General features: G+C 38.0%; 1 protein-coding gene across 1 annotated transcript in view; it reads right to left on the bottom strand.

Annotated features, from left to right (window-relative positions):
- Positions 1-11,099, bottom strand: part of LOC122817575 (kelch-like protein 23) — a 59,098-nt gene extending 47,999 nt beyond the window's left edge. The window contains exon 1 of the mRNA XM_044090611.1: positions 10,184-11,099. Coding sequence (XP_043946546.1) covers positions 10,184-11,099 — 916 coding nt within the window. The remainder of the gene's footprint in view (positions 1-10,183) is intronic.
- Between the last annotated feature and the right edge of the window lie 916 nt (positions 11,100-12,015).

Raw genomic sequence — 12,015 nt, 5'->3', positions numbered from 1 at the left:
GAGAGATGATCACAGGGTCATCATCTTGGCTTCCATCTAGCCTTTGGTTTTCTGATAATCTACGTGCCATGAAGGGCATATCACTCACTTCTATGGGTAATGTAACTCCTCAAGACTGCCCTGCCCCCATTAGCATGAATAGCCTTTCTTTTTGGTTAACCCTAGTCTGTCTATGTGGCTATCAGTTTAGAACTTTTATTCTTATTAGGAAGATACAGTGTCAAATTTTGAAGATTTACATAATTTTGTGTGTTATTATTAAGTTGATAGTTTTTATGGAAGTATTGGGGGGGGGTTGTTTGAAGGCTTTCAATAAAACAAAAAGTTTTGTAAGATGGGACATAAGCTCAAATGGATATGACAAGAAACAACTGTATAAAAGACCAAGCTGCCAAACAGTATATGCATGTAACATAAAAGATGGAACTAGGCATTTAACAAAAAAGCAGTTATACATAAAAGGTGTTAACTATGTAAGAAAATGACGCTTTCTGTAATATCTTTAAATTTGAATGGTCTCACAGATAAATACAAAAAAGTAAGAGTAGTGAAGTATATTAAAAATGTAGACTGCAAATAGCTATGTTACAGGAGACACGCTTGAAAAGAACTGAACATGTGAATTTGATAAAGAAAGGTTTTCATGATGGTTATTCAGCGGAATACTTGGGGCAAAGGAAAAGAGGAGGACATATATTAATTGCAAGAGGAGCTCCAGTAGTGATAGAAGGGGATAAAAAAGATAATGGCAGATTTGTACCACTAAGGGGCTACTGGCAAGGGAGGAGGATTACACTGGCATGTGTATATATATTCCTCCTAGAACTGCTATAATGGAGCTTAAGAAAATTCTGGGAGAAATAATCAGATTTCAGCAATGAATATTACTTATAGGTGGAGACTGGAATTGGGTTTGCAACAGTGAAGCTGTGTCGGGGGGGCAGAAGGGAAAATATAACAAAGGAGGGTAGACTGTAGAAGAAATTTATGAAAATGTTTGGCATGGAAAATGTGATTTCAGTACTAGGAGTTTGGAGTGAATTTACTTATTATTCCCAATGATACAAAAATTGGGCTAGGCCAGACAGAATTTACATTTTACAGGGACATGTGCACTTAATTGAGGGTCTTGAAACATACCCAATAACTATTTCAGATCATGCACCAATAATAACTAAAATAAAAACACAAGGTAATGAAATAAAAATGAGACACTGGCACTTTCCCACCTATCTGTTGAAAAGATAGGAAGTTAAGGAATGGGTTTTGGAAATTATTCAGGAGCTATTAGACAAGATAGGCATTTCTTCTGAAAATATAGCTGGGGAGTGGTATAAAATTAAAGTGGAGAACTAGGGTGGAAATAAAGGAAAGGGAGATATGGTTAAGAAGTAACAGGAATTATTTAGAGGGACTGACAAATGTTTAAGTATTGCAAAATAGGGGGAATCCCACATAACAAGAAGAGGACCAACTGCAAAATGCTAAACAGAAAATAAGGGATAACCTGAATAATATGTATGAGTTTAGAAAAGATTGCCGTCAAGCAACAGTTTTTGATAATAACTCTAGAGAACAAAAACTTTTAGCACAATGACTCCTGATTTTGCCTGCAACAGAAAGTAGAAAGGGCTGTCGCCAAGCTTAGGGAGCCTATAAGGAGGAAGTTAACAAGAGATCCTATAGAAGTATTAGAAATATTTTGGAAATTTTATGAAAGTCTGTATAAAGCAGAGAAATATGGAAATTAAGAAAAGGTACAAATTGAAATGTTTATGGAAGAATTAAAAATGCCAAGGTTAGAAGTAGATGAAGCTGAATTATTAACAGTTAGGATAACAGGAGGTGAGATACAAATGGTGATGTATAACGAATCCATAGGAAGGTCTCCAGGAATAGATGGCATTCCTGTGGAAGTTTGAAAGCTAGGAGAGAAAAAAAACTGATGAAGATCTGAAAGGTTTTGTTTAACAGTATTTTTAAGAGGAGGAGAAGCACCAACATCCTGGAAGAAGGTGGTGGCAGCTGTAATACCCAAAGGGGGTAAAGATTCATCAGATCCAGCTTCATACAGGCTCATTTCAATAGTAAACCATGATTATAAAATGTTTATGTCTATAGTGACTAAAAGAATGTGAAAAGTGATTCCAAAATTGATAGATATGGATCGTTTTGGTTTTGTGGAGGGGAGGCAAACATTTGACAACATTAACAGAACAGTGATGATCCAGACAGAAGCAGAATATAAGAAAATATCCCTGTTGTTGGTGGGTCTTGATGCAGACAAAGCATTTGACAAACTAAACTGGGAATTTATGAGCAGAGCAATGGAAGCATTTGCATTCCCTGATAAAATTATAAGGTTGATTAGGTGGATGTATGAAGGTTTGGAGGCGAAAATTAAAGTGGGGTGGGGGTCTTCTCTGATAATTTCTCTTTAAGCAGAGGAACCAGGTAGGGGTGTCCTCTCTCCCTTTGTTATTTGCATTATATTTAGAACCCCTTTCACAGAAAATAAAGGACTCGGAAATTCAAGGATATAATTGGTAAGATAGTCAAGAATAGCTGGCCTGGCTTAATTTGCAGATAACATTATTTTATACCTAACAAAACCAGAGAGGGACATTACAGTGCTGTAGAACATATTGAGACAGTTTCAAACCTTTTTGGGATACAAAATTAATGAAGCCTGAACAGAGGCAATGGCAGTGAATTCCGTGCCCATACACAAATTGGTGCAGCTTTATCCATACTTATGGGGGGGGGGCATGATAAAACGAAGTATTTAGGAGTATAGATTAAAAATGATACCAATGTGACAGCTGAGAATCTGTGAGAAGAAACTAGACAAAGGATGATGCAAGGACTGAGAAAATGAAAGCTCTGTTATATGGATATTGATAGTAAGATACAAGCAGTTAAAATCTGTTTAGTTCCTTTAGTCTTGCACAGGTCGGGCACATTTTTATAAACTAGAGGAAAAGTTGTGGATAGCAATTAATACAGAGGTGAAGGATTTTGTCTTGGGGGGATGGTACGATTCAAGTGGGATAAGCTTATTCTTCCAATAGAACAGGGCAGATTGGGATTACCTGAGTTGAACTGGTATTTCAGAGCAACACATTTAAGGGTCATATACACAGCACAAGCAGAAAACTATAATTCAAAGTGGAAAGAGATGATGATGAAACAGGGAGGAAGCTCAGATAATATGGAGAGATTGGGATTTTGGATGCATTCCTTTAAGGAGAACAACAGTAATCATACAGAATATTATATTCATAAAGTAGCAGAAGGTATTCTAAGAACTAAGCCAACACAGGAATAGAGAAAGGAGATTCTGCCGATAGGGATGATTACAATTAGGGATACAGATAATAGGCAAGAGGGGGCAGGAATGTATTGGCGAAAACTGACAAAGAAACAAAGGTATTGGGAGCAAATAACTAGAGATTGAAATGTAATAGAATGGGAAGATGCCACAAACTTATTTGGAGTACAAGTTAGAGACTGTCTTCAATATCAAGGATTGAGATCAGAGTATAGGCAAAGAGAAAGAAATAAGGAGGTTCTAAATGAAAGTCGAGCACTGTTAGAGGTTCTAGCAGAATCTAGAACAGAAGTTGCCACTAAGAAAGGAATAATTAGTGGAGCATATAAAATATTGTATGGTAACTATAGGAAACAGTCAGAGGAGGTTAGGAAGGATTGGGAAGAGAGACTGGATAAGCAATTCACAAAGAAACAATGGGGGGATATATGTATGTCTGCCAAATATGCAACAAAATCTAGAAGATTTAGGATCTTTGCTTGCAACTGTTTACATAGGTATTTTTATACACTAAGCAGACTCCAAAGAATTTTTCTCCAGGTAGACATCAAATGTTGGAGGTGTGATGGGGAAGAAAGAGGTACCTGAAAACATATTTTCTAGGAGTGTAATGAATTAGCCAGTTTTAAAGATTCCCTACAGACTGCTCTGTCAGAGATGCTGGGTGAGCAAATTGGAGTAACTAGGGAAATTATTTTTTGAGCTATAATACAGAATTGGAATTGCCTAGACATAGTAATACATTGCTGAGCCTAATTATGATGGTTTCTAAAAAAAATAAACAATTATTAGAAAATGGAAATCAGAGTCTAAACCAACTTTACTAGATATAGTGAAGATAGTAACAGAGTCAAAACAACTGGAACTGGGATCTTTAGAAAAGGGTAGGAGCAAATTACATAGGAAAAAATGGGAAGTGTGGGATCAATACATGCAGAGGAAGAACAAGGTTTAAAAACAAATGTTCACCAGGCTGAGATGGATATATATATATATATATATATATACACACACTTCAATAACACAAAACAATAAAAGTATTTAAGAACAGGTAAGTGCCAGTGAGGAGCCAAGGAGGAAGTAGTGAGGGCACTGTTTACTCAATAGCGAATGCGTCATGTCAGGGAGGGCGTTCTCAACCTGTAGGGCATGGTAGGGTGAATGAGCATGTGCAGGAGAGTGAAACTAGTAATACGCCAACACAGAGAGTGATACAAACGGATGAGGAACTAAATCCGAATATAAATAATATCTCTCAGGGTTTTAATAATAAAGAGGTTGCCAACTGTTTAAGTGTCACCAATTCTGTTGGAATTAAGAGGTCGGAAAGCATGACAGCTCCAGCTGTGAAGCCTAAGGTGTGTGCAGGGCCGAGTACTGACCTTTTGGCTGAGAGTGTAGAGCCCTTAGGAGGTTCTAAATATAAAGATGGTGTTTTTTTAGAAGCAGCATTACCCATACGACAGGACAAACGTAAAGGGTGCTCACGCAGCAGACAGAGCAGACCCAGGATGGGTTCAGGTACCTCAGTGAAAAGGAAGAAACCAGACACAAGAAACCGGTAACAGGTGACTTGAGTTTTAATCTCTCAACTTATATTTTGACTGATGAACAGGCTGCAGTGTGGAACAAAGGCCTTTTGTTTGTGTCTGCAGTCAGAACAAATTTAACTTATGTTTTTCTGGATCTTAAACTGTTTGCAAGAAATGTAATGCTTAAAGTAATTTTTCTGGAAAAAAAACAAGTGTTTTTACCCCGAGTCTCTACCTTCTCTAGAGGCTTTTGTGGATTTATAGGAGAAGGACTTGAGGGAATGTTTTTTAAATGAGTACAATGGAAGCGTTTTTTATAATCTGACACCTAAAGAAATTGCAGCACTTAATGAATTAACAAAAGCACAACAACTTATTGTCAGACCAGCTGACAAAGGTGGTTGGGATAGTACTGTTAAGATAAGAACATGTGTATTAAGAAAATGTTTGCTATGTCTGTATACATGAAGTTACAAAGGTTTCAAGTTACAGGGATTTTAAATGGTATAATTTTTATCTGTATGATTTATTAATGACGAATCAGATTGATTATGGTTTATACAGCTATTTTTCGGGGGTCTATATTAGAAGACCGAATGTTTAGGTGATCGAACACCTAAACATCGATCTTCTAATATCGAACAGCACAATGTCGAACGTCCCAGGGAAACACGTCCCTCGGCCACAACACAAAAACCATTACATTACATTACATGTAAATTAAGAGGGGGTCTTCACACCCCCCGGCATGGGGGAGCTGTGCTCCCCCACACACCCTCTTACTAAATATACCAACTCCGAGATCGCTCAACAGTAAGGAAATAGCAAACACCAGCAAACGGCCAAGGGAAATCTTTCCTTGTGTTAAATTGGCCATTCGCCGTTTTTTGCTTTCGATATTAGAAGATCGATGTTTAGGTGTTCGATCACCTAAACATTTGGTCTTCTAATATAGACCCATTTTTCGGTCAATCATCCGAAGATACCAATCATTTATAGTTTGCCACAAATCCACAAAGATTGTGTTAACCCTCCTTATCGACTTATAGTTTCAGGCAGAGGTTGGTTAACTGAACCAATTTCCTTCTATTTAGAGAAACAACTTAGGTTGATTTTGGAATTTATTACTAGTGTTCTGAAAGACTCTAAGTAATTTTTGCAAGACCTATACCAGTGGGCTAATGAGTCAAAAGATTTTAATAATGTTATCTTTGTGACCCTGGATGTTAATTCACTTTTTACGGTAATTCCCAATGATGTGGGATAGAAAGTGTTAGGATGTTTTTGTTAACAAGTAGTACGTTCTCTAACTCGAAGGTGGGGTTGAGTTGCGCACTATTAGAACTAATATTAGAGAACAATGCCTTCATCTTCGAAACAGATTATTTAATACAGAAACTAGGAGTTGCAATGGGCACAGCTTGTGCCAATTCGTATGCCAAAATAGTTCAAGCCTATTGGGAGTCACAATCAGTATTTACTGACTTTTGTTTTGTAGAACATGTAAGGTTCTACAGATGCTTTGTGGATGACATTTTTTTTTTCATTTGGGATGGCCAGTATGAACAGTTGGCTCAATTTGTTGACTATCTGCAGAATACCACTTCTTTTCTTAGATTCACTATGCATCATTCAATGGAGAATATTGATTTTCTAGATACTAGTGTGAGTAAGGAAGGTTTGGACACAATATCGACCAGTACGTATAGGAAATCATGCAGGAAAAATAACATCCTGCATAACACTAGTATGAATTCCAGACATATCCCCAGAAATGTGGTTAAAAATTAGGTTCTCAGGGTTATGCGATTGCATACAGATCCAGACTCAAGATAAAGCACTTGACATTTTGCATATTGAACTAACTATGAGAATGGGGATATAGAATAGGAGACATAGAGTGAGCAATTGAACAAGTGAGTAGTAATAGAGTTAAACCCTACTTCTCTAATAGACCAACAAGTGAAACAGAAAATATGCGAGCTAGAGAGGAAAATGGCCTAAGCAGAGTAGTTTTGACTTACTCTAGTGATATCAGTAGAGTGTGTGATATAGTTAAGAAAAACTGGCTTATACTCCTGGGCGATGATAGCATTAGTAGAGTGGTTGGGGAGGCACCAAACTTTACATTTAAGAATAATAAAACTCTGAAGCAAAGGCTATGTTATAAATGTACCAACTATGACAGGGCACACTCTGAGTGCATAGGTACTTATGCCTGCAAATACATCTGGTCAGTTACCTCAGTAGTACATCCCAGGACCCAAGAAAATTTAGAGTTTCGATTTTAAGCAGACTGTACAGATAGGAACCTTGTGTACTGGGCGCAGTGTACAGCCTATAATATGTTTTATATTGGGAAGACAAACCGTACGCTGAAGGAAAGAATACTGGAACATATCAATTATGTACGTAATAGGAAAGGCACAAATGCATTAGCCCAACATGTTTTAGAAGTAGCCGACACCTACCATTTTAAATTCTTAGTCTTACAGAAAATCAGTAAAGATATTAGGGAAGGTGACATTATTAATGAAACAGAATATCTAGAATTGAGATGGATTTTAGATTTTAAGGCAAGTGCTTATCCTGGCCTTAATAATGCTGTCTCTTTAAAGCCAGCCCTTAAAAAGAAGGGCTTACATCATTAAATAATGTCATGTGTTTGTGCTCTTACTTGATTGGTAGAAGTGTTTTATTTAAAAGATTTGGAGCAGTTGTTTTATGGTTTGATGAAGCGGAAGTGCCGCAAAAGTGCTTACCAGTTTTTAAATACTTTTATTATTTTGTGTTATTAAAGTATATATATATATATATATATATATATATATATATATATATATATATATATATATAGATAGATATCCATCTCAGCCTGGTGGACATCATAAGGATTTTTTGATTTTGTCTCGGTCCTTATATGCTTTTTATCATTGCTAAGGTTTAAAAACAGGCAGGATTTGAAAGAGCTATGTAATGGTTGACTGACAATGACTGGATAGATTAAAAGTGATGTATAATGTTTGAAAAAAAAAAAAAAAAGACTGCTCTGCCCCCGCATGCACCCAGTACCCTACTTTGATCTATAATCTCCATATGGGATTTTAGATCAGGAAGAAGCACCTATACTACCCTCCACCCACCCAAGAAGAGAGGTAAACTGGCAAGGCCATATCCTTCTTCCCTTCCTTCATACCAGCTCCAATAGGCATCTAAGCCACTATTCAAACTCAAGTTACCTGGGTTGTAGTCTGAACTGTATCACTGTAAGCTAGCAGAGATGGGCAACTTGCCTTTTAATGTTGTGGAATCCCTTAGACCTCTCCTTCAAAATGCAGACACCTAGATAACATTCGTATTGTGATTTCTTGCTGACACACTTTTAGTCAGGGGGTATGGATACTGTGGCATCATTATGCTTGCACTGAAGTTTCCAGATTTGCATCACCCCCTTCTCAGATGGATGTCCACACCACAGCACTGGGTGTGAGTGCACTGCTGCAGAATCCATCATGAGTCGCTTTCCTGACCATGTGACAGCAGTACCATTGAGTGTGTTTATTTCTTTCTTGGTCAGCTCTTGTTTTAGCTACTGCTATCTGCAGCTTTTCTGGTCATACATTTACCAAATACTACATTTAAATGCATATAAACTAACCTGTCTTGCTAAAATGGTAATGAAAAAGCAAACATCCTTTTAGCATCATCTACACATTGCATGTTAAAATACTTTACAATCCAAAAAATATAATATTACTGTCATATAAAAAGATAGTGTAGTGCTTAAAAATTCAGTTGTATTTAAAAACAGTCACAGATTCTTGTTTACTGTAATTACATCATATTAATTTTTCCATGTTTTATTAGAAATGTATCTTACTTCCAAGAAAGTCAGTATTCTGACCTCACTGGTAGAGAAATTGTTGTTTTGCAGCATCCAGTGTAGTAACTGCTAAGAAGTTTTGCTGAGATGTCAGATCACAGTACTGAAATATTTATTTAACTGCACATAAATTCATTAAAGCTTGTTAGGTAGAGACTGCTGAACCAAACGGGCTTTCAGTGAATGTGTTTAAAACTTACCCCTGAAGCTGGGTGACATCAAAGACTGTTGTATGAGCTAGGGAATGCAAGGGGAATCATTTCCTGCTTGGCAGGGTGTAAGCATCTTTGCTCCCCCCAATGTAAAATGCATTTTGTTGAAAGCGCATTCAGTCTGTTTGCCTTAATTAAACAGGTTACAGTGGATTCATATATGATCAGCTAGCTGGGCCATGGGTTCGGAATAAACTGATTTGTGTCATGAACAGTCCCACATATTTATTAAGTTAGTACCATGACTACTTACTTTTCTGCCGTAGCTTCCTTAGAAATGAGCAAATAGATAAAAACAAAGCAGTAGCAGAGTAGTTTAAGGGATTAGATTAAAACAGCTTGCTTGTGGTTATGCATTTAAGAAGCAGATCTGGGAGATGAACTTGGGCCTCATAGCTTATTTCTCAGTATTAGATCATACTGTTTTCATTTATGTACATGTAGAATGAATATGTGAAATGTATGACTGTAGCAAAAATAGAAACACATTTTAATAACTTAAAAAAAGTTTGCTGTTTGTCCTGGGCTGTTTGTTGTTCAGTATTCCGAGCCAGTTTTATGTTTTTTTATTTCTAAGTCTTCTGCTTACTTGGTACTTGCTCAGTTCTGGCACTGCTGTCATTCTAAACAGTGCAATGCAAATCACCCACAACAGCTCTACAAATAAAAGTGGCCCTGCTACTAAGGTGACCCAGATGTGATTAGTAACCTAGGCAATGGGAGAAGGTGGCAGTTCATGAGGATGCTGCTTTACCCATCATGGGGGGGGGGGGGGTAGCCAGCAGCTACTGAAGAGTAAACATGCAGCATACAGGGACTAGGAATACGGATGTACTTGGTACGGCCAAGGTACGCTTGCACAGTAACTGCCATTTGTGTGTGTGTGTATGTGTGTGTGTGTGTGTGTGTGTGTGTGTGTGTGTGTGTGTGTGTAGAAATATGCATGTGTCTCAAGAAATGGCATTGTGAGCTCTCATATAACAGCGACACACATCAGCATCCTGGGGGGGGTGGGATTATGGACCATAATTCAAAAATCCCCTGATGACACTATAACATCTGCAGTATGATGAGCTCTCATCTTGTCGAAAGAATGAATGGGATTGGTTGTTACCATGTAAGGGAATTAACAGGCAGAATGTTGAGAAGTAATGGGGGGATAAAACATGCTATCCAAATGGTTTTGACAAGTTACATTGTAAGTATTGCTACAGCAGCACATTACCTACTACAGCGACAGCATACTGGGTAAGGTTCTTACGCTGCAGTGGGGCACAAGACTGCCATATGCCCATCTTCTGATGAAACTGATGCAGCTCTTGTTCATGCTTATCATGTTTTCCTGCTAGAATGTACATTGTGTCATAGCTTCTGCTGGTAGTGAGGACCTCATCCATGATACTCCAACTTCCAGGAGGATTTTTATCCAGTTTTCCTACTAATCGAGCATAAATGTCATGTTCTGCATTACGCTTGGCACGTTTTACAAGGAGGTCAAGGAAGGAGAGACTTAGAAAGGCCACCCTCACAGATCCTGACAGTTCTAAAAATTCTGCCTCCCTACTGGAGTCGTGCATCACCCACTGCATTACTGCATCAAACACCACGTCTTCCTTTGAAACAAATAGGTCGTCACTTCCTAAAAGGCCCAGTAAACTTTCTTTGGAAAGCTGGAGGAATTCCTCTTCACACAGCAGATCTGATAAGTGGGTCAGGGCTACAGAACGTGCGGCTGCATAAAGATCATTGTGTGCAAATTCCTTAGCATAAGACATCATACCCAAACAGTTACACACATGCAGCTCTCTCTCTAAAAACTTGACACACAGCTTTACAAGTTTCTCAAACTGGAAAAAGTCTGCAGTTTCTAGAATTCTCCTAACATTTTGTCTGTTTAGTATCACCTTTGAAGTGTTAGCAAATTCTATAAGGATTTGAAAGGCTTCTGTGTCGACTTCTTTCAGAATAATGTGGCTTGCAGATGTTTCTCTAGTGCCTCCATAAAACATAGCTTCAAAATATCTGCTTACTCTGGAAAGCAAATCTCTGTTCACATGGAAATGATGGCCACCAACTTCAAGAATAGTGACTTGTAATGGTTCTTCACTAAGCTCCGTTTTTTCTTCTTGCTGTGTTTCCATTTCTCAGCAAGCCCTGCTATAAATAACTTACTCACGCTGCTTCTCAAGATTAAAATAAACCTGACCCTCTCACACTTCTTGCTTATGTGAGGCATCTAATATTGTGAGCAGTGTTGCTGAAGTCTAGACATGTAACCATGATTTCTGGAATTGTACATCAACTTCCAGAATGTAGTCCCCTACCCAAAGTGTAACATAGCTACCTCCCACCACAGACAATGCATGATTCTCAACAATATACCTTTTAATAGTAATAAAAGCAAAATAGTATATCATTTTAGTAATAACACATGTAAAAAGAAATTAGTTTTTAAAGGTTTAAACACAAAAGCTTTAACATTTAAATTCTAGCCAATCCTTTGTGCAAAATAAATGATTTTAAAGAGTGCATGTCATGGCATACATGGTGTAGCTATACCGTTACTTAAGTCAAACTCCACTCAAAATATTAGTGCTGTGGATTACATTAATAACAACGTACCTAACACACTAGTCATAGGTGACTCTATAGTGAGGCACACTGATGTCCCACTCATCAAGCTAAACAAGGAGAAGGTTACTGTCAGCTGCCTGTCGGGTGCCAGGATCTGCCACATAACCCATGCACTCAGGTCACTCCACAACAAGTACAACTATGACTCTGTCATTGTCCATGTTGGTGTGAATGACCTGAGATGTACCTCCCTGGACTACATGAAAAGAGACATGGAAGAGCTCTCCGATCTTGTAGCCCAGGCAGGTATGACCCTAGCCCTGAGTAGCATTCTGCCATCATCCCGAATGATACCGCAGTACAAGGACAAAAGGATTGACTTCAACAATTGGCTAAGCTTCTGGTGTCATTCTAAGGGGGATCCAGTAACTGCTTGGGATGACATGGTCGACAGACCACGATGCTTTGCCATAGATGGCCTGC

The sequence above is a fragment of the Protopterus annectens genome, chromosome 13.part0, assembly GCF_019279795.1.
Source record: "Protopterus annectens isolate FY-2018-M chromosome 13.part0, PAN1.0, whole genome shotgun sequence".
Taxonomy (NCBI): domain Eukaryota; kingdom Metazoa; phylum Chordata; order Ceratodontiformes; family Protopteridae; genus Protopterus; species Protopterus annectens.
This window is presented reverse-complemented; position numbering and strand designations above follow the sequence as displayed.